We start from the raw sequence: 23984 nt of genomic DNA, 5'->3' as shown, positions 1-23984 counted from the left end.
CCCCGCCTACCGACTGACGTCACCGCCAGCTAGGCCCCGCCCCCGCCCCGCCTCACCCCGCGCGACCCGGACAGCCCCCGCCCTGAGAGGCGCCAGCGTGCGCAGGCGCGAAGGCCCCGCTGGTTCCCCTTCCGAACGCCCGCGCCCCGCATGCGCAGTCCAGGCCGGCGGTCTCCGTTTGTTTGAACAGGAAGGCGGACATATTAGTCCCTCTTGGCCCCCCTCGCCCCACCCCCTAGGCATTCGCCGCCGCGACTCGCCCTTTTCCCAGCCGGGACCGCAGCCCCTCCCAGACGCTTCTCCGTCGCAGCCGCCGGGACCTGACTACTGTCTTCCTCCCCGGCCCGCTCTCCAGCCCTGTCCTTTCCCAAGTCTCCCTCGGACCAGCGACCTCACCCTGCGCCGCCGGAGTCCGCGGCAGCAGCCCCAAGAGCGACCGGACAGAATGGGAGAGTGATTCGGTGCGGCGGGGACCAGCTCTCAGCCGGGACAGAGCGGTGCGGCGGGCCGGGCCGAGCGGAAGCAGGCATGCGGGGCTAGCCCGCCTCCAGCGCCTCAGCGAGCCGGGGCCCCAGCAGCGGCCCAGGCGGCGGCAGCTGGCGCAGCTCCTCACCCGCCCTCCGCTTGCGCCTTTCCTCCGCGCCCTCCGCGGCCGCCCCGAGGGAGTCTCCACCCTGCCGCGTGCCCTCTCCCTGTGCTGCCCACCGCGGGCCGGGGGGCCCTTCCATGGCGCAGGCTGCCGGGGCCCGCTAGGCTGAGGCGCCTCGGCGGAGCTACGAGGCTGCTGGCGACGGCGCTGCCGGCTGCCGGGAGGGGCTGCCGGGTGGGATGCGACTTTGGGCGTCCGGGCGGCTGCGGGTCGCTGTCATCCCCAGCCCGGGGTCTGGAGAGCGGAGGTCCCCTCAGTGACGGAGAGGAGGGGGAACCGGGCGCACCTGGTGACCCTGAGGTTCCGGCTCCTCTGCCCGGCGCCTGCGAACCCACCGCGGAGGAAGTTGGGTGAACTTGCTTTCCGCTCCCGGTGCTGGTACGAAGGTATTGTCACAGGGGTAGCAACATGTCGACTGGGGACAGTTTTGAGACTCGGTTTGAAAAAATCGACAACCTGCTGCGGGATCCCAAATCGGAAGTGAATTCGGATTGTTTGTTGGTGAGTGTCACGGTTCTCTTTGGATTGTCTTGAGTCCCTTGGTTTTCTGTCTGGTTAGCTGCAAAAGGCTCTCAGGTGTGCATAATATGGTCCTGGGAAGGTGCCAGAGTCCTCTTTTGCGAAGAACTTGGGAGCATCCCTAAACCTCATGATTCAGGCCCTTTTTACGGTATGACTGGTTCTCTGCTAACTGCACTGAACTTTTAGTTTTGACTCATCTCACCAGTCAGGACATAGATAGAAACTGCTCTTGCAGGCATCGTTAAAAAGTGAACACGCCAAACTTTATAGTGAATTGTTTGCTGAACCATGATCTTAGTTTTAATCTTCCCGATCCATTTGACAGTAAGAGCGAAGACTATTTTCTAGGCACAGAATTAATTCCTAGGGGTTTGCATTTTGGTCTTGGAAGTGATAATGCAGAATTGATAGGAAGTGATTTTTGAGATAAAAAAGTTTTAGGTGTCTTGAGGCAAAAGGAACTTTTTGCTGAACTATTAAATGTAAACCCCCCAGGATAACTGCTCATAGGCCATCACAAGGTTAGACTTTGAAAAACATTATTAGCAAAAGTACCTAACACGTTCCAATTGTCCTTTTTGGTGGTGTTGCACTTTGTTAAACATTCTAAAGTCCTTAAGTCATGAAGAGCCAAAATCCTACCTCAAAAGTCTTTCAGTGATTGATAGCAAATACAGTTATCTGTAAATGATGCTGTTTGACTACCACCAATACTTAGAGTTGCAAATTGTGAATTTCTTTTATTTTACTAACAGCTAAAAGCCGTCAATTACTAATATTTCAGTTCACACGAAACCGCATGATCTCTAAAATCGTGTTTTAGGAAATGTCTTTAGGGGCATGATTTTATAGGGCCTTTAAAGAATTAACTTTAGATATACACAGTTCGGAGAATTAAGAGAATAGAATAATATCATTCAGAGAGATAGCATTTTAAAATCTCGTTTTGAATCAGGAAATTCTGTAGAATAAAATTAGCATGGATTTCAGTTCTAAATATCTCTGTACAGTTTGAATGTGCAGATTTTCTCCCCAAAGCTTTCAAAATTATTCTAAGCATATTGACTGTGAAATAAGAGTATTGTGGCTAGAGTGTTTTGAAGTGTCTCACATTATGGATGCTCTTCATGTTGAGAGATAAAAGGTTGATACTGAATACATTTAAAATATTTTATCGAATGATAGGAATGGAATTTGAATTACCAGTGTGTTTTACCTTTTATTTGCCTTTCAGTATTCTAGTTGTGTCTTAGATTTTATTGTTGTTATTATTCATGGTCCTGCCTATTGACAGGGCCTTGTACTTGGCAAAGCAAGCACTCCACCACTGAGCTAGTCCTCCAGCCCTGTTTTGAGTTTTGATCCCCTTATTCTGTGAAGTAGTAGTGTGTTACGAGGAAGGTTTAGGAGCTTTGTTTTTCCTCCTCGCGGGATTTATAGAGTTGTAGAAAGTGCAAGGAAAAAAGGAAAATTTGGTCTTTTGAGAGACCAGATCTGTATGGGAAAACAACCTCATACATACACAAAGAAGCAAAGTAAAACAGGTTACAGACTGAGAAAATAAGTGATAAATTCCAAATGATTGTTTATCATCTATCAATCTAATTTACCTACCAATCATATCTATCATCGTAGATACCAATAGTATCTATCATCTATCAGTCTAATCTATCTACCTATCTATATCTCAAAGAAATTGAAGGGAAGAAATTGATGTTGAGAGAGCCAAAGTATGCTTTATGATGAATAGGCTACTGAGTTGAGGATAACATAGAGGGTGGATGCAACCATGACTGGCTGTGACATGTTCAGGGAAAGAGCAGATAAAATTGGAAGGATGTATTGATTGGGTTAGATTTGGAGGATTTGAATGCCAAGCTTAGAAGTTTAGGACAGTCATAGGATGAATGTGGTAGTTACGTGCAAGGTTCGTTAGTATGGAGAAAGACTGGGAGAAAAGTAAGGCTGGCGAGTTTTTAAATTACTGTAATAGTCCAGACATGATTGGAACCCCAAATTAGGACATGAAAATGAGGAAGGAAGAATTGATGGAACTTGATTAAGGAGGGTTTAGAAGGAGAAGAGGGAGCCAAAGAGAGAGGCATTAGTCGGATGACCCTAAAATGTGGAGCCTGGGCTACAGTGAAAAGTTTGAAAATAGATTTGGAAATTGTTTGGGTAGAATAGATAATCAATCTTAAGATTTGTTGTATTTGAGAAAGTAGTGGGATGACCGAAGAAGGGGCCGAAGGGGCCTGTAGATTATTGGAGATGTGGAACTAAGCTTATAATTAAAGATAGTGGTTTGCATAGAGGTACAAATTGAAACTGATCTAATAAAAAAGGAGCAACCTAGTGAGAAAGCCAAGGGTGAAAGATGAAGGTCGATCAAAGAGGGAGCGCAAAGAGGTAAGCAGTCCAGTTCTTCAGAGTTAAGACAGCCAGGTATTTTGGAGCACTTCTGAAAGAACATGTTGAAAAAGAAAAGTGAATGGACAGATTTGATTACTTTTTCCTCTGTAATCTTATAATCTTGATCCCTTTTTTGTTGAATTCCATAACTTTTTATTGAAAATGGCTATTGAAATTTTATTATCACATCACTTTGAACTTTAAAAATTGAAATTTTCTTTGCAAGCAAATTCTCATTCCGTTTTTATAGTGTCTAGAATGAATTCTCTTGGTACGGTATTTTATGTTTACCATTGAGCAGTCATTCATTGATTCATTCATTCACTCATTGTCCCATTCACAATGACTCATCAGGTCACTACATTTTTTTCAGTGAGTCTGTTCTTATTCTGTCTGGACTTTGGACCTCTTAGATTTGGAGGTATAATACCCCTTTCACCTGGGTGCCTTTCTTTTTAGATTATTATTATTTTTAGATTTATTTTTACTTATGTGTATATATATATATGTGTGTGCCTGCTTATCTGTATGTGCACCATCTGTCTGTGCCTGTCTGCGAAGGACAGAAGATGGTGTTAGAACCCCTGGAGCTGGGGTTGCAGACTGTTGTGAGCCCCCAGTGTGGGTGCTGGGAGCCAAACCTGGGTCCTCTGCAGGAGCAGCCAGTGCTCTTAACTGCTGAGCCATCTCTAATCCCTCTCTAGATTATTTTAACATTTGCGGACTTAACTGATATTTATTATGTATAGGTTATGTGCCATATGCAGTACTTGCATTCTATATTTTTTTTAATCTCACAAAATCAGTTGTCAAGTTATTTGCTTCTTTTACTAGATCCATTCTTTAGTATCAAAGTTCTCAAGCCTTTTGGTTTCACAGCAGTTTTCTGATAAATCTAACTTTACCCTTAAAACACTTTTTGGATGGGACAATAATATAATAATAAATGTTAGCAATTATAAAATAGTATACGTAGAAGGGACCCTGCTAAGTGACTGTCCAATCTTTTCTTTAAGACTATGACTTTCTTTTCATTGTTTGTGTAACATGAGTAGGTGGATGGAAGGGAAGGGAACCATAATTCATAATTACTAAAGTCTAACACTGCTGTCCATTTGTATATACTACTCATTAGTCAGTTTTTCAGAATGTTTCGGAAGGCAGATGTAAAATGAAGATTTGGATGCTGATGTTTTCTTCCTTAAAATTTTCTTTTCTGTAGCATCTTGAACTAGTTGTTTTTCATCTTTTCATTGCAGTCCTTTTCTGTTTGCCTTAGTGTTTGACTTGTGATGTAATGGATAATTCATCCATTTTTGCAGCTTCAGTCGTCAGTCACTCTATCATAACACAAATCATTTTTACTATTTATCAGTGTGTGTGTGGTGTGTTTGTGTGTGTGTGTAAGTGAGATGCATGAGGGTGGGCAGGCATGTGCTTGCCATGGTGTATGTGGAGGTCAGAGGACAACTTTCTGGAGTTGTTTTTTTCTATTTTTATGTGGGTTCAGGGGGGGTCAAAATCAAGGTTGCCAGGCAAGCACCTTTATTCACTGAGCCATCTCACTGGCTCTATTATTTTATTATTTTCATAATTTTTTGTCTTTTTGAGACTGGGTCTCCCAGCAGCACCAGCTGACCTGTAACTCACAGAGATCTTCCTCTCTCTGCTAGGATTAAAGGCATGCACCACATACATCTGGCCATTTTTTGTTTTGTTTTAAATTTTAAATATCCAGTTGCCTTCTAGGCACCCCTACTTGGATGTCGTCACTCAGATTTCTCACTGCTATCTCTGTCAGTCACTAAGCTGAAAATTTTCTTATGAAGTGTTTGGGCAATACTAGTCTACACATTTGATTTATTACATATTTTAGAATCTAGATTATTGCTGCATAATCTCCATGCCCTGCCAGCTGAATTAATCACATTTGGGATTATGCTACTATTGGTCGAATGAAAAGACTTGAGGTCATTAAGGCTTTGGACCTCAATGCTATATGCTTACTAGTGCTCAGAATTTGCAAGGTAATGGGTTTTACCAATATCAGTTGGACATCTGATTGGTTTGAAGTAAACTTTTCCTTAACCTTTTTTTTAAAAGAAATGGGGTCTTATGCTGGACGTGGTGGTGAACGCCTTTAATCCCAGCACTTGCCTTTAATCCCAGCACTCGGGAGGCAGAGGCAGGTGGATCTCTGTGAGTTCAAGGCCAGCCTGGTCTACATAGTGAGTTCCAAGACAGCTGGGGCTACAGGGAGACCCTGTCTCAAAAAGACCAAAATAAATAAATAAATAAAATAAACAAAACAAAATCCACCAAACAAAGTAGTCTACTCCATTAACTCATTTAGTGAATGTTTCTTTAGGATCTTAATGTGGATTCAATTCTAGGCTTTGTCATGTATGAGCTGGAGGATTCTAAACAAGTTATTTTAATCTCCTGAAAGTTTATTTTAGCTTCAAGAAAATGGAGAAGAGATTATTATACTAGAGTGTTATAAGATTTAAATAATATAAAAAAGGAAGTTATGGCATATGGTGTTTAGTAACCAAAATTTGATAGTAACCATAATTATCATGTTTGTAGTATTAATTGGTATAGTGCTTTTTTTTTTTTTTCTCTCTTTTTTGAGACAGGGTTGTAGTCCCAGCTGTCCTGGAGCTCACTATGTAGACCAAGCTGGCCTTGAACTCACAGAGATCCGCCTGCCTCTGCCTCCCTAGTGCTGGGATTAAAGACGTGCACCACCACGCCTGGCTGTATATTGCCTTTTTTAAGTGCAGAGTAATTTACCTAATACGTCAGACTATAGTCCAAATGTGCTTTGTTGAAACATCTAAACCAATTATGATTGGAAATGCAGACATTTAGATGGATTCAATTAGGGGAGGGGTTTTTTGAAGACTGTTCACTTAGTCTTATTTTTCAGTTCTGGAGGTTGAACCCAGGACTTGGAAATTCATGGCATGCTCTACCACCGAGCTATGTCTCCAGCTTCTTAGGATTTATAAAGTACCTACTTTCTGCCAAGGGTTTAGGTTGATATGAAAGGCAGTTGGGAGTTGATTTGTTGAGATTTAGTTATCATGTTCTCTTTCAATTTGTGTCTTCTGTAAATAGGCCTTCTTGCACTGCAAGAACCCTATGGGTATATGAGAGCTGGCTCACAGAAGCAGCTGAGACATGAATTGGAATTCATTCATTAATCTGAGTCAGAAATGTTCTTAATACAGAAGAAGAAACTATATACAAAATTTAAATTGTTTTAGATAAGACTGTAACTTTACAGTTTAGTTTGAGCTCATGATTATAAATTTTGGTGTATGGATAGTAAAAACTACAGATTTTATTATGATAATGACAGAAAAGTCTCCATATCGGAAAATGTTCATATGGGGCTCTGTTATTGAAGATAATACACTATCACCTTTTTCCTTTCCCCAAATTAACAAAAAAGGACCATTTGTTTAATTGAAGACCACAGTACAACAGTGCTGTACACATTTATTATGTGTAAGAAGATGAGCTGGGGCCAGTGAGATGGCTCAACAGATAAAGGTACTTGCCACCAAGCCAAATAACCTGAGTTCCATCCCTGGAACCCACGTGGTAGAAGCAGAAAAAGGCCTCTGATCTTCATAGGTACATGCGTGAGTACACCTGCCCGCACATACACAAAATTAAAACATTGAAAAAAATTTGAGAAGATGAATACATAGTACTGTAATTCATAATGGGAATTTAAAAAAATATGCATGATACAGTAAAAAGAATACTGGACTGAAGATTCAGAGAATCCTCATAACCTTGTTTAGCTATTTATTAACTCTATTTGTGACCAGCTAACTTTTTTCTTGTCTGTTTTCTCATTTATAGAAGGGAGAAGAGTTGAATCAAATAGTTAATTGATGTCTTTTATATCTAAAAATTCTTTATTATATTTCAAGAAACTTTTAAAGGTTGTTGTTGGTTTATTTTTTAAGAAATAAAATTCAGGGCTAGAAAGATGGCTTAATAGTTAACAGTGCTTGTTGCTCTTCCAGAGGACCCGAGTTTGGTTCCCAGCACCCCTGTGGGGCAGCTCACAACTATCTGTAACTCCAGTTTCAGGTTATCTGATGCCCTCTCTTGGCTTCCTTGGGTATTGCATGCACATGGTACACTTACATACATGCAGGTAAAACACTCATACACATAAAATAAAAATTTTTTTCAAAAAAGTTAAATGTTATTGGGGTAGATATACGAGAATAGGAGCTATCTTTGGTTTGTGCTATTTTTGGAACTAGTTCCTAAACTAATTTTAATTGTATTTGGCACTTGTTTTTTAATTTTATGACTTATTTTTATAACTGTAGAGATTTGTGCTTTTTGAACAGAAAAAAATGATTAAGATACTTTTTTTTTTTTTTTTTGTCTTTTTGAGACAGGGTCTCCCTGTAGCCCCAGCTGTCCTGGAACTCACTATGTAGACCAGGCTGGCTTCAAACTCACAAAGATCCGCCTGCCTCTGCCTCCCAAGTGCTGGGATTAAAGGCGTGTGCCACCATGCCCAGCAAGACACTTATTTTTATATCCATTAAAATATGTGTAAGCTCTGCATAGGTGGTGCAGTAGTCCCAACACTTAGGAGATAAAAGTAGGCGGATCAGGGGTTCAAGGTCATCCTCAGCTACATTAGGAGTTCAGGGTCAGCATGGTCTACAAGAGACGCTGTCTCAAAAAAAACAACAAAAAAAAAAACAAGCAAACAAAATATGTGCATGTTATTTATTTTCCTGATACATATGCCTTCTCTGTTTGGGATTGTGAAATACAGAACACATTTTTATAATTGCTGAACAATTAGTAGGAGGCTAGGTATTCAAATTAATGTCTAAAGTCTGATGTAGAAAAATAAGAGGTTATCGTCTGTTGTGTTTTGAAAGGTTGGCTAACCTGCACTAATCTTCCTATAACAACTTTTGGCAAGAGATTGAATTTTTTTTTGGTCTTTTTGAGACAGGGTCTCCTTGTAGCCCCACCTGTCCTGGAACTTACTGTGTAGCCCCAGCTGTCCTGGAACTCACTGTGTAGACCAGGCCTGGCCTTGAACTCACAGAGATTCACCTGCCTCTGCCTCCCGAGTGCTGGGACTAAAGGTGTGCACCACCACGCCCAGCTTGAATTTTTTTTTTAGATGCTGTCTGAAACTAATTTTGAAATAGTGCGTCATGTTAACTCCTTTTTCTTTTTGCTGTTATTCATTTAACAAATATTTATTTGTTATTTATTTAACAAATATTTATGCATGCTAGGCACTGATAGGCAATGCAGACACCATAGTGAGTTAAAGCAAACATAGGTATTAACTAAATGCCTATCACACTAAGGTAGGGGTGGGGTAAGGCTTGAAGGGGAGGTAAGATGTGATCATGCTTTTCCTTTAAGGTTTGAAATACATTTAAAGACTTGTGGTAAAGCTGTCTGTATAATTTTCAGATATGAGTCTGTAGATTGTCTGTATCAGATTCACTTGAGGAACTTGTTTAAAAATGGATCCTGGGCCTCTGCCTAGACAAACAAAATCAGAAATTCTTGGATGAGTCCTAGGATTCTTCATGAAGCCTAGGATTCTTCATTGGATTCACATTGGATTTTTAGAAACACTCAAGCTTGAAAACAGTACTTAAAGTGGGGGAAAAAAAACTATCTTGTTTGGTTTGGTAACTTTATAGTGAAAAATTATAAAACATACAACAGTAAGAGTGTGAATCCTTGTTGCTTAAAGTCTGCACTTCTCCAGATTTTGTGATACTTCACTCATAAATTCATTCACCCCTTTTCTTACCAAATATATTCAATTCCAGACTGTCATTTCATCTTTAACATGCTTTAATATACATCTCTCAAAACAAAGGACATTTTCTTATAACCACAATGACCATTTGTCATGTCTAACAAAATTAAGTACTTTGATATCATTAATTTCCAGTTTACATTCACATTTCCGAGTATCTAAACTAGTTTTTTTTTTTTTTAATTTTTTGTCTTTTAAATCTTTTAAATGTAGATCTCCTTACCTCAGCTTCTCACCTGTCCTCTCATGTCTTGTTGAAGAGACGGGGCAGCATTATTAGACCTTCTTCACCTTTGGGACTTTTCCTCTACCCACTGTATTTTCTGTGTAAATTGATAAATCTGGAAGCTTGTTATATATAACTATTTTGAACTTTTTTTGTGAACTACTTCATAAATGTTTTGTTTTCTATCATAGCAATAAGCATATGATGTCTGGTTGGTCTATCTTTAGTAATGCTGTGGTTGTTGTGTTTGGGTGGCAACAGTCTGTAGTAACTTTGACTTTTATAGCTAATGACTCCAGATGATTCAGTTACAAAAAGTCTTTTAACTGAATCGGTTATATTATTAGGACGGCAAAGTAACAGTTTTATAATTTTATTATTTCTTTCATATATTTATCAAGTAATTCTGTTGAGAGGAGGACTTTTCACTCTCTAGGCGTGTTTGTTTACCTTGAAATAAAGATCATGATAGGCAGAATGAGTGCTTCAGCTTTTAATTGCTGCTTAGCAGAAGAAGGTATTTGGAACCTTGCTGTGATAGACTTGGCACAGCTAAACTGCGTGTTTTTAGGAAGTTTAAGAAAAGGACTGTTTACAGAAGTGTAGACAGAAGGAAACCCTTCTGTGAGGTGGTGGTGCAATGTTCTTCCGACTAATAACTATAGGAAAGGAGCTGCTGCTGCTCTGGGCCTGAGGGGACAAGGGAAGAGAGTAGCTGGGAAGGTAGTGTTAAGGAAAAGGGCTGACAGGTTTCAATAGGAACAGGTATTTTTGAATATTTAGAAATTCCTTCTTTTTTTTTTTTTTTAACCTCCACTTCCCTCAGTGAAAATTGTTAAAAATATGTTCAAGATTCTTACCTCTATCTATGTCATCTCCATCCTGATTTTTTTCTTTCCTATTTTTATACTTTTAAAAATTATTCCATTTCTTCTGAAAAATAAAGACAAATACACATATGCTACATATATGCATGTAACTTTACATTCATATTTCTACCCTTTTCTGACATAAAAAAAATACCTTATACCAAACCCCAGAGTCAAGATTTTCCTCACTCTTTCTGTAGCTGTATAGTGCCCCATTTTTTGAGTGTTAATACTGTTTTTTTCAGTCTCATATCAGTGGATACTTGTGTTGTTTAGAAGCTGTTGCTGTTAGTAACATTGTATATATAAGTCAGGTCATCATTTTGCCAGTGTTTTTTACTTAACTTGTTTCGGTTTTTGTAACTTAAAAATAAATCAGTTAACTGGTAGAGCTATTAATTGATCACTCATCCATTGACAACTTGCATAATTTATGCCGTGCTATATTAAACAGTGTATTGCAAGATAAATTAACCAATAGCTCCAAACTTCCTAACAGTTTAAATCAGAGTTAAAAAATGCTTTGAAATTCTATTTTGGAATACAAAGGGTGTTTGACTTCCAATTTCAAATTCTCGGTAGAACAAGAACAGATCATTCTTTTTTTATTGACATGGATAAAATACATCATATTTTCTATTCTGATGCTATAAATTCAATATCAAGTATATCTGTTTATAGTGGAAGGCTTAAATGAAATCTGTTTATAGTGGAAGGCTTAAATGAAATCTGTTTATAGTGGAAGGCTTAAATGAGAATGAATGCTGCAAGAATAACGCTGCTTCCTTTGATGTGACAGCTGAGCATCTATCTCCTTCCCCCTCAGATGATTTCTTTTGCATGTTAGAGCATAAGGAGTGGTTTAGTCTCAGCTCTGTAGAGTTGTCCTGGAAGTGAATGGTGGGGTCAAAGGCATATAGGCATATATAATTTTGTTCATTATTTCAGGGGTTTCTGTTTTTTAGGAATGATGCTATTTTATATTCACACAGTAAATGAGATTATTTGCTCTTCTCACCAAGTCCATTTAAAACTTCAGAATTTTAGTAGGTAAGAAGTGGTATATTAGTGTAATTTTAATTTCTACTTTTCTTATAAGTGAGATTAAAAAGCTTTTTATATTTTTATGGTCCATCTTTTTATGATCTGTGAACTTTGCACGTATTTTTGTCTAGCTTTATAATTTTTCTGCTGCATTTTAAGGATCTCTTTTTCAGAATCTTAGCCTCTTTTCTGTGGTAAAAGAGAAATATTTTTGCAATTTATTCTGTGACTGATTTTACTTGTACATTTTATTTGACAGATAATTTTAAAATATTTTTTAATAATCAGTCTCTTTTTAAATATTTATTTTTATTTAATGTGTATGGGTGTATTGCCAGCATGTAGGTAGGTGCATCTGTGTCATGCTATGCCCACAGAGGTCAGAAGAGGTTATCAGAGCCCCTGGAACTGGAATTACAGACAGTTGTTAGCTGCTATGTGGGTGCTGGAACTTGAACCCAGGTCCTCTGCAAGAGCAGTCAGTGCTCTTAACTGCTCAGCTATCTCTCCAGCCTGAATGATCAGTCTCTTATTTCAAGATTTTGAGTTATAGGCTTTTTTCCTCCACATCTAAATTATATAGGGATTTATTAAAAGTTTCTTTCAATATTTCTTTTTAGAATTTTACATTTAGATCTTTGATCCTTTTGGAATAATTTTAAGATACATAGAATTTTATCAATACCCAGACAACTGCTAGCTCCATATACCTGTTTGCTTGTTTGTTAATTATTCATTTGGTCTTTTTGAGACAGGGTCTCCCTGTAGCTACAGCTGGCCTGGAACTTACTATATAGACCAAGCTGGCCTCAAACTCACAGAGATCCACCTGTCTCTGCCTCCTAGAGCACTGGGACTACATACGGCCTTATTTATTTATTTTTAAGATAGGGTCTCTCTTATCTGTCACAGCTGGCCCTGACCAGGCTGGCCTCCATCTCACAGATTCACCTGCCTGCCTCTGCCTCCTGAGTGCTGGGAATAAAGGCATGCCATCACTACACCCAGCTTATAAGGCTCTATTTTATTTTATTTTAAATTTTATTTATTATTCTTGTTTTATGTGTATGCCTGTATTGCCTGCATGTAGGTAAGTGCACCCGTGGTGTGCAATGCCCTCGGAGGTCAGAAGAGGCTGTCGGATCCCCTGGGACTGGAGTTATAGACAGTTGTTAGCTGCCATGTGGGTGCTGGGATTTGAACCCGGGTCTTCTGCAAGAACAGTCAGTGTTCTTAACCACTGAGCCATCTCTCCAGCCCCATAAGCCTTTATTTTAAAGTGCTTGTCTTGGTTTCTGATAAAACTTTCTTTATGTATTGCATTTCTGTATGTACTTGGGATTATTTCTAAACTGTAATTTAGTATCACACTATGCCAGTTATCAAGGTTGTGTGGCTCTGTTTTTTTTCAGCTATTATTATGCAGTAGGGCTTTTAAAAATTATTTTTTATGTGTATGAGTGTTTTGCCTGCATGTATGTAAGTGCACCACATGTGTGCAATACCTGCAGAGCCAAAAGAGGGCATTGGATTCTCTGCAGCTGCTGTTATGTATGGTCATTAGCTACCATGTGGGTTCTGGGAACTAAACCCAGGTCCTCTGTAAGAGCAGCCAGTGCTCCTAATCACAGAGCCATCTCTCTAGCCACATAGTAGGGCTTCTAAACAAAATTAGACGGGTTTTAAGTAGCTCAGTGTGACCTTGCATTTGCTGTGTAGCTGAGGGTGATTTTGAACTTCTGATCTTCTTTCTTCTCCCTTCCAAGGGTTGGGATTACAGACCTATACTACCACTCCTGGCTATTAGGGCTTTTCTAGCCCTTGATGCTTTAACAATTTATTAAGCATTATTATATCTAGTTACCCCATTTCTGAGTTGGAATACTGATACCTACTTTATACTGTTGTTAGAATTAAATAACGTAAGCAGAACTGTAGCATCAAGTACTTGCTTACCTAGGAGAGTTCATGTGTACTCTGATTTCCAAGAATGTGGGTGTTGTATAGTCAAGGAAAAGTTGACTGAGAAATCTAAAGCTTAAATTCTATTTTCCCTCTGGATTGTAAATTGAAAAGCTGTAATATCCTTTCTCTCTGAATGTTAGGATTACGCAGAATATAAAATTCCCTGGTTGAAACTATCTCCAAGTTAACTCCTTCAGATATGACTTTATTTAAGACTGTTAAGATTTATATGTGAAATGCTGTGTGTTTGAACATTTGATCCCCAGCTAGTGGCACATTTTGGGAATGTTGTAAAACATGTTGGGCATGGGGCCTATTTGGCAGACCTAAGGCTATATAGTTCAGGCACTTGATGGTTATAGGTGTTCCACTTCCTACCAGAGCTCTTTGCTTCCTGATTGCTGCCACTGTTGCCATGTGTCCAGACAGAGCCATGGTGGGCTGTACCCTCTCAAACTGTGAGCCACAACAATTCCCTTATCCTGAAAGTTGCATTTTAGAATATATTTTATCACAACAATGAGAAAAGTAACTGACTTTGATCTTACCACCCTGAATGTGCCCAACCTCATCTGATCTCAGAGAGCTAAGGAGAGTCAGGCCTGAATGTAAGGAGAGTAGTGCCTGGATGGGAGAAAATAACTACACTAGTCTTATCAAGGCATTGCTTCACATACATGATTCTATTTTTTTTTCTTTCAGTGATTGCTGTATTTTATTACTTCTGTGTCAGGAGAACAAAGGAATTGTTTCTCCAGTTTTTATCATCTACCCTAAATCCTTATTTTTCCTTTGTTCAGTTCTAGTAGGTTAGTAGGTTGGTAGTTAGAGAGGCAGTGAGGTTAGCGGTTAAGAGCATGAAGTCTGTATTAGGACTGGATTTGAACCCATCCTGGGTTAGATACTTACTAGCCTTCTGACTTCTGACACATTTCTTAAGTGTGTTAAGATTCAAACACATCATCTTCAACTAAGTATAATTTTTCTAGCTGGGCGTGATAGCACATGCCTCCAATTCACAGAGATCCACCTGTCTCTGCCTCCTGAGGGGTGGGGTTACAGGAGTGCAACACCACTTCATAGGTTTTAATTTTTCCATAGAATGAAGTAATTTACCTGCAGTGTCAGTTACATATGTTAATAGGCGTTAATAACTTATTGCTTTCCCCCTGACTTTACTTCTATCATATAGATGTGATGAAAGTTCCATCACAGGTAAAAAATACTAACCTGAAAAGTTAGGAGGAAAGTAAAACAGGATGGTTGGTTGGTTGGTTGGTTGGTTGGAGACAGGATCTCACTGTGTAGCCCTGGCTGGTCTGGAACTATGTTGACCAGGCTAGCCTGAAAGTCACAGAGATCTACCTGCCTCTGCCTCTGCCTCTCAAATGCTGGAAATTAAAGAGATGCACTACCATGCCAGCAGGATATTTTATCTTAAATGTCCCTCGAATCTGGTCTTTGCTTTCTGTTATTGCTTCCCATGTCCAAATCCAAATTTTGACTCTGCCCTCTTGGAATAATAATAATAATAGGCTAGCCGTAGTTTGCCAGTTAATTCTAACCTTTTCTGTTATGTGGTCTCAGCCTACCTACCTGCTTCGTCTTAATTTCCACCATTCCCCAAGACATACCGTTCTCTGGGTAGACTATCTTGCTTTCTGTAGTATTTCATCTGGGTTTTCCTGTTTTGTTTACGTATTTCAAGGCTCATCTTTTTCTTGCCTTGTGTTCTCCCCCATATCTCATTTACCAGTTTTCTCATCTTCACAGTCTTAACATATATCAACCGTGTAATACTCTTCTTTCTTGAACTCCTATAGTATTTATAATACATCTTGTGTGATTCAAACCTAATTTTAGCTATGTTGAGAATTCTTTGAGGTCTCATCTAAATTCTGAATATCAGTGTTCTATTAATATCTTTATTATATCTGTATATTGTTGAAAATATCCTCCCTGCCCTCACATTCTCCTGTTTTCTTTCTTTCTCCCTTTGAATTAGTTTGGACTTTCTAATTTGTAAATGATGGACACACCTTAAGTTTTTGCATGCAAAATGAATTAGGGGTTCAGGGAAAATTGATCTGATAAAAGGTGATGAGTCCGTAGCTCTCTTTCTGTTCTCGCATTCTTTCTTTATTAGCATCATTCTGTCTATCAGTAGACTGGGTTTAGTCACATGTGACGATATGGCTGCCCAGAACACCAGAGCTTCATATCTAAACAGCTTTAGCTTTGGCTACTAGCCTCAAATCTTTTAATGTCAAATCTAGGTCTCTGTAGGAAAAGATTGTTAGGTTATATTAGGTGCCTACCTCTTAACTAATCTATTGTGGTACAGACGGCTGGATCACATGAAAACTATGGGAATGGACAAATTGTTTCTGGGAAAAATGACAGCAGTGGAACAAGGCAGACAATAACCATACATAGATGTTCACTGTGCATTCTTTGATCACGAATAAGTCACCTGAACTACAGTTTCCCCAGTCTACAACATGGAGCTAATGATGTACTGTATAGGTTGGTGATGAGAATAACAAGAGATAAACTTTTGACATTTTTTCATAGCAGCATACCCTGAATTCATCTGGCCCAGCTGCAAAGGTTTTCACCTGTGGGAGTCTATCCTGTGGTTCCAGGTTGCTGACGGGCCTTTGGCAGTAACCAACTTAGATGCATCTCCCATACCATCTACAGTCTTTCTGAGTACAAGTTATTAACCTCACATAGCTTTTATAGTTTTAGATAGTTATCTTAGTGAAAACAATAGGTTTATTCTTCTAGTGATAACGTTTAGCTCATTCTCTTCCTCTCCAGTTTTATAGCAGTTACACAATAACCACTGAAGTTTGGTGACTTGAAGACTATGGGCCTATCATAAAGAATATCTATCACTGGGACTCTGTCTGGAAAGGATTAAAAATTCAAACCACATTTGCTTAAACAATAAACAACATACTGCCTCTTGAATAATTCACAGGTAGATTTCACTTTCAGTAATACCTTGTTTTAGAGCAAATGATGCGACTGGCAGCTGGTTTTCTAGTTTTACTTTTTTTGCTCTTGTCTTTCACATGTAGACAACTCCTTCTGGTAGAGTTTCTAACTGTTCTGGCCAATTCAGATCATGTGCCAATATCTGAAACATTCACAGTGGTCAGAAGCATAATGTTCTAATGAGCTTAGGGATGCTCCATTTTCAGCATTGAAGGGTGAGCCAGCTTACACCATTCCATAGTAGAATTTCATAGGGAAGTATGGAAATTAGAGTTCATGTATTAAGGAAAAGAATTGTGCTGGGCAGTCCCAAACACTTCTTTAAGAGACCCATCTAAGGGACTCTGAAGTAGTGATAGCTTATTCCTTTTTTTTTTTAATTGACTTTTTAAAAAACTCATTAAATTTTCTCACATTAGAATAAGTTTCAAATTCATTGCCAAGGACTGTAAATTTAAGACTACCACTGGGATCTTTAATGTTGCTTTATTGCGGTGATGTAATTGTCTTTGGATATGTATTAGTTACTTTTCTGTTGCTGTGATAAAACACCATTGTCAAAGCAACTTAGAGAAGGAAGAGTTTATTTGGCTTACAATTCTAGAGGGATAAGAGTCCATCATGGTGGGGGAGGCATGGCAGGAGACAATCAGAGCAGAAAGCTAAGAACTCACATCTTCAAGAGCTGGCAGGAAGCAGAATGAGCAAGCTGGAAGCAGGGCAAGGCTATGAACTCTCAAAGCCTGCCCACAGTGATGTGCTTCCTCCAGCAAGGTCACAGCTTTTAAACCTCCACAAACAGCACCACCAACTGGAGCCAAGTGTTCACATACTTGAGCCTGTGGGCGACATTTTTCATTCAAACCACCACAGGTGACACAGTGAAAGATTTCCAAATACTTGTTTATTGATCAACCACATGAGAACTATCATATGAGAATTAGAGTTGATAGAGGTAGTATACTGGAATTTGTGTTCTCAGTAGGGCTTAAGTATTATATTAGTCAGATTTGAGGGAAAATTGCTGCTAGACCTTATGTGTCCTGTACCTCTTTTGAGAAGCTGCCTGGAGGAAATCAAAATAAATTAGTAGGAATGAATGGAAAAAGTCTTGCCTCCCATTTTAAACATTTTTCTCTACTTAGAAGAGAGAAGTAGTTAATCTCCAGGCTCTTATCAGGGAGCATTAGCATTTTCTTGCATTTGCTGAATTTTATTTTGTTTTGCTTGGTAGGTATGGCTGTATTATTTTGTTTTGGTGGAGAATCAGATTTGATGCAGAATCCAAATAAAGTCGATAGACCTGATATAAAATTTCTTTTGCATGTGCTTGTGTATGTGTGTGAGTGGGCTTGTGGAGATCACAGGACAGGTTGGTGGGAATCCATTCTTCTGCTTCATCATGTAGGTTCCAGGGATTGAACTCAGGTTGTTAGACTTGGCTGTAAGCACCTTTGTCTGCTGAGCCACCTTGCCAGCCTGTAGATCTGATTTTATTATATTTCTTCAGTTCCTTATTCCTTTGCCTGTCATAAGAAAAGTGCTTCTTGGAACTTAGCACTTAAGAGCACTTGTTGCTCTTGCAGAGGATCCAAGTTCTGTTCCCAGCACCCGCATGGAGGCTCACAATCATCTGTAATTCCAGTTCCAGGGGATCTGACACCCTCTTCTGGCCTCCTTGGAGACCATGCACATGTGATGCACTTCCATACATGCAATAAAACACTCATACACATAATGTAAAAATAAATCTTTAAAAAAAGAACATGACTTTTTAATGTTTTGCTTTTGAAAATTAGCATTTATTCTTTTTCATTGTCTCTCTGCCTGCCTGCTTGTCTGGGCACACATGTGGAAATCAAAGGATAACTTTCAGAGTCAGCTTTCTCTCTCTACCGTGTGGGCCTAGAGATCAAGCTTAGGTTGTTAGGCTTGGCAGGAAGTGCCCTTACCCCACTGAGCCATCTAGCTAACCCAGCTTGCTATTTATTTAATAAATTATGAAGGTATTGTTTATGTGAAAAAGCTGTAAAAGAATAGTTTCTATAAGAGAAGATATTTTCATAGATTCAAGAGATTAGGAACTCCTAGATTAATTTTTTCCCAAATGAAAACAAATGTAGACTATTTAAATGGACCTTGGGCTTCTGAGCTACTGTATCTGAGCAGGTATCTGATTTTCTTGTTCACTGATTCTTAGAGCAATGCCTGGCCCATTGTAAGTTTTCAGTAAATACTTATTTGTTGAGTTACTAGATTATCAGAAGATGTCTTTTGCTTGTTTTTCTGACAAAGATTGACATTATGTTAGGAGATTGGGTATAATTAGTAATTTATTTAAATTGTGACTGTGTTGTAGAAATGACATATTTTAAAACTACAAGGGACATATAAAGATAATATATAACTGTTTTCCCTCATGTTTCCAAACTTTGATGAGGAATCAAAAGCCTGTAATACTCATTTTTATGATTCAGCACATTGATTACCTAAGTTTTACAACAGTTTTTATGGACTAAGTGAAATAGATAATTCTTGCCACTTTATGAATACAATTAAACTTCAGAAAAGATAAATGAATTGCCTGACAGCAAATAGTAAGTGGCATACTTGCTGGTATTTAGTATATAGTAAAATGGGAAGAATATTGAGTTTAATGTGCCACAAAGATAAGTGGTTTTGTAATGTTTATGGGAGAATATTTTTTACACAAAATAAAACAAATGAAGAATAAAGAAAATGAAAATACAGATGTCTGAAAGAATGGATTGGCAAGGTGAGATGTGAGATAGTAGGGGATGATCTTAACTCTTTATTGACAGGGTTGTGAAGGTAAGTCCTGTCACATTTGATGGTGGTCATGGATTTGAGCAGATATGGGACTGGCAAGATGGCTCAGTGGGTAAAAGTAAAACCTGATGACCTGAGTTCAATTCCCAGAGTCCACAATAGAAAGAGAGCTGACTCTCAAAAGTTATCCTTTAATCTCCACACATATACCATGACAGGCACACATACACAAATAAAAATAAATTTTTAAAAATTTTGGAAAAAGTACTTTGGCCAAATGAGAAAGGTGAGATCTTTGAACCTGCAGTGGAACTGTGCTGCCCATGGAGCAGCTGGAGAGATGAGGAGTGAATCTAGTGGAGAAGAGACATGGGCCATGCGCAACTTGTCTACTTAAATGACCCTGAAAACCATGTGTACCTGGAATGTGGATATATGTGCTGCCTCCATTGCCTTAACTTACTGCAGAAGTTGCCCCTAGGAAGGATTTTTTTGTGCCTTTCTGTGTTCCTCAAAGAGGAAGACATAAGCTTATTTCCCTGATGTGGGGGCTGAGTTCCAAAATTAAGGAACTAGAGGTTCAGTGAAGCTGTTCTACAGATAGGGAAATTTCAAGTAGATAAGACTTTGGGTGTGGACACTGCCAATAACCATCTTGTCATTCGGGTAACCTGGAGAATGTCTATTATGGGTATTTTGAATAGAATTGGAAGAACGTGCTCAGGCACTCAACTACTCAGTTTGTATTTTGTGTTCCAAATGGTTCAGGGTTGCTTCCATTACTAGGAATTGGATGTAGGAACAAGCAGAGATTGGAATGTGGGTGTTTGCAAAGAATCTGATTATCCATAGGAATTAATTCTGCTTTCTGCAGAACTTGGCTTCTGGACTGTGGGTTTGCGAAATCTGCCATCACTAGCTTTTGAGTGAATCCATACTGAATGGGGGTTTTCCTTGCTGTGGTTGTTGGCATCATTTGCTTCTCTATTAGTGACGGGTGTCATGTCTTTTGTGTTATTTTTTGCTAAAGAGGTATTGTGCCAATTTTTCATCCTGAAAATTCAAATTGAGGATGATATGGCTACCCTAGGTGTCTGTTTTGTGATAAATACAGGCATCGACAGTCCTCCAGTTAATTTATGGGTGAGGCAAATAGATCTTTACACATCCAGATTGCGGGTGGGAGTTACACCAGTGTGTGTACACACACAAACACAAAAATAACTGCCTACTAAAATATGTATTTGTTGGGTTTGCCATGTCTGGAAAGTGAGTGTTGATAGGCAGTCTAAGCAAGCTGTGAAGCTTGAAGCATGATGATGCATAGTTAGGAGTGATGATTAATGACACCATCATGCATATTATTCACAAGTAGACAATAGTTACATTTTACCAAATTTGGGTGAAATAAGATAGGGAATGACTTCGGGAAGACGTTATTTGGTGAAGAGTTTATTTGGTGAAGAATTTACTATCCTGCACTGAATGAACATTTATCAGGGCCTTAAAATGGGAAAAAAGATTCACTGAAAAGGGGTGCAAGGGAACTTTTAGGGGTTACTAAAATATAAGGAAAAGATAGATATTTGATGAAGAGATAAATGGTTCTAAGATAGACCCAAACATTTATTTGTTATAATTAATATCATTGCCTTTGAATATGAAGAATGTGTCTATGTACCGGCTTATTTGTGTGTATGTGTCCCTTGGGAACACCTTGGTTGACTGGATCTTAAAGTATGGTGAACAATGATAAAATTAGAGCTTTTAGGTGAAAATTAAGATTTTGAGCTTTTATCTGCTACCATAAGCTTGACAGCTTCTTGATGCCTAAAGGTTTTTCCCAGGTGAAATTGGAGATGACACCGATAAATACAATTTTTTTATTGTGTGATAAAGTACTAACATTTTAAGAGCTACATAATTCAGTGAGTCAGTATTTTGTGACAAATACATGATGTTATAAAATCATTTCTGAATAAAAGGATCCATTCAAAATACAAGATGGAACAGGAATTTCATCGTTGCATACTGAGTGGAAAAAGTTGACTGATACAGTTCAGTCCTTACATCTAGCTTTCAAGAAATACTATTTAATTGGGTATGCTAGCACACTTTTAATCACAACACTCTAGAGGCAGAGGCAGGCAGATCTGTGTGAGATCAAAGCTAGCCTTGTCTACATAGTGAATTCCTGGCCAGCTAGGGCTACAGGGAGACCTGTCTCAAAACAAAAAAACAACTACTTGAGACTGGAGCTTAGTGGTTTAGAGCACTTGCTGCTTTTACAGAAGACTGGAATTTGGTTTCCAGTACCCATGTGGAGACTCACAGTCATTTGTAACTCCAGTTCTAGAGCTCTGACGTCCTCTTCTAATCTTCGGTGGACACTAGGTACAGATGTGGTACATTTACATATATGCAGCAAAACACTCATACACATGAAATAAAAATAAAATATATCTCTTTAGAAAAGAAATGTAGTCTGGGCGTAGTGGCTTGCATTAATCCCAGCTCAGGAAGGCTGAGGCAAATGGATCACTCTGAGATCAAGGCCAGCCTGGGATGGTCTGTGTGCTGGATAGCTTTAGTGTCAACTTGACATACCTGGGTTGAGGGAGCCTCAACTGGGGAATTGCCTTTATTGGACTGGCCTGTGGCCATGTCTGTGGGGCATCTTCTTGATTGTTGAGTGATGTGGGAGGGCCCAGCCCATGGTGGGTGGTGCCATCCCTAGGCAGGTGGGCCTGTGTTGCATGGTGGAGGACGCCTTTAATCCCAGCCCTCAGGAGGCGGAGGCGGGTGGATCTCTGTGAGTTCAAGGCCAGCTTGGTCTACATAGAGAGTTCCAGGACAGTTGGGCCTACAAAGAAACCCTGTCTCAAAAGGACCAAAAAAAAAAAAAGAAGGTAGGCTGAGTAGGGGATAAGGGGAGCAAGCCAGTAAGCAGCATTCCTCCATGGCCTGTGCTCCAGCTCCTGCCTCCAGGTTCCTGCCCTGAATTCCTACGTTGGGCTCCCTGATGTACCGGGAGATATAAGCTGAATAGACTCTTTCCTCCCCATGTTGGTATTGGTCAGAGTGTTTTGTCACAGCAATGGAGAAACAAACTAGGACAGTCTACATACAGAGTTCAGGCCATAGTGAGACCCTGTCTCAAAAAAACAAAACAAAAAGTAAAGGAAATGCCACTTGTCAAAGTTTGATATAGTAGCAGAGAATTTCAAATTACCGGGAAAGGTTATTAAAATACTCTTCTTTTTCTAACTATGTACATATGTGAAGTTCAAGCCAAGACCATGTATTGCAACAGGTTAGATGCAAAAATAGATACCGAGAGTCCTATTTTCTCTCTCTCTGTCTCTGTCTCTGTCTTTCTATACCCCCCACACCCCCCAAATAAATACAAACCCCAGGATCTTACTATGTATGTTGCCCTGGCCTGGAACTAAGAGAGATCTGCCTGTGTCTGCCTTCCAAGGGCTGGAATTAAAAACATGCACACCATGCCTAGCTCCTTCTGTTTTCTATTAAGCTAGACACTAAAGAAAGATTGATAGAGGAGAGGGTTTAGCTTAGTGGTAGAGTGCTTGCTTGCTTAGCATGTGTGAGGACCTGGGTTCAGTTCCCAAAACACACACACACACACACACACACACACACACACACACATGAAAAGAGTAGGAGCAAAGATGGATCTGTAAAATAAAAGGCCCAGTGGGAAAAATGTATTTACTTAAAAAGTTATATTATTGTTTGGGGGGGATGGGGCAGCATGAGTGTGCTCTTGTGTGTGTGTGTGTGTGTGTGTGTGTGTGTGTGTGTGTGTGTACAACTTAGGGAAGTCTGTTCTTTCCTTCTCCCTGTGGGCTCCAGGAATCATTCTCAGGTCAGGCTTGGCAGCAAGTGTCTTTACTGTTTGAGCCATATTCCTGGCTTGTGTTTACTTTTTGTTTGTTTGTGTGGTGTTGAGAATTGAACCCAAGGCCTTGTGTATACAAGGTTAGTGCTCACTGAGCTATATCTGTAGCCCCAAAAGAGTTTTACTAAAAATGTTATTTAGATTAGCCTACAGTAGGAATTTTGTGCTTCTATAACAGAAGCATAAAAGAATGGTAACTTACTCTCTGGAGGATCTGGAGGTTAGGATGACCAAGAGCAAGATGCCAGCAGGTTCAGTTGTTTGATGAGGGTCTGTCTACATCCCGCAGAATGCAGGAGTGCTGTGTTCCCACATGGCAGATCCTAGAAGGGCTAAAAAGGCTCCACATTCTTGTATGAAGCCCCTTACTGTGACTTTATGCATGTGTGGAGAAGCTTTTGTGATCTAAACACGTACGAAGAGATCCAGTTACCAACATTCCACTGAGGATTAAGTTTCCAATATTACAAATCTTGAGGAACATATTTAGAATGTGCCAGAATCCATTCTGATGACAAGCTCTTGTTTTTTATCAGCATGTTAAAACTGTTCTTGGACTGGAGGGATGGCCCAGAGGTTAAGAGCACAGGCTGTTCTTGCTGAAGACGGGGGTTTGGTTCCCAGCACCTACTTGGTGGCTAATAACCGTCCGTAACTCCCATTCCAGGAGATCCAAGTCCCTCTTCTAGCCTCTGTGGACATAGCATGCACATGGTGCACTTACAAGCAGGCAAAGCATA

General features: G+C 39.6%; 1 protein-coding gene and 1 long non-coding RNA gene across 7 annotated transcripts in view; one reads left to right on the top strand and one right to left on the bottom strand.

Annotated features, from left to right (window-relative positions):
- The window catches only part of LOC103728978, a 52085-nt gene extending 51552 nt beyond the window's left edge, over nt 1–533 (bottom strand). For all 4 annotated transcript variants that reach the window (XR_003848512.1, XR_003848514.1, XR_003848513.1 and 1 more), the window contains exon 1: nt 397–533. This is a non-coding gene — a long non-coding RNA (uncharacterized LOC103728978). The remainder of the gene's footprint in view (nt 1–396) is intronic.
- Rock1 (Rho associated coiled-coil containing protein kinase 1) overlaps nt 119–23984 on the top strand; it is a 155306-nt gene continuing 131440 nt past the window's right edge. The window contains exon 1 of one of the 3 annotated variants that reach the window (XM_008826963.2): nt 119–1150. In XM_008826963.2, coding sequence (XP_008825185.2) covers nt 1058–1150 — 93 coding nt within the window. In that variant the 5' untranslated portion in view covers nt 119–1057. The remainder of the gene's footprint in view (nt 1151–23984) is intronic. The other 2 variants (XM_017796569.2, XM_029560558.1) reach the window with 2 other exon arrangements.

The sequence above is a fragment of the Nannospalax galili genome, unplaced genomic scaffold (genome assembly GCF_000622305.1).
Source record: "Nannospalax galili isolate Female #2095 unplaced genomic scaffold, S.galili_v1.0 scaffold511, whole genome shotgun sequence".
NCBI lineage: Eukaryota > Metazoa > Chordata > Mammalia > Rodentia > Spalacidae > Nannospalax > Nannospalax galili.
This window is presented reverse-complemented; position numbering and strand designations above follow the sequence as displayed.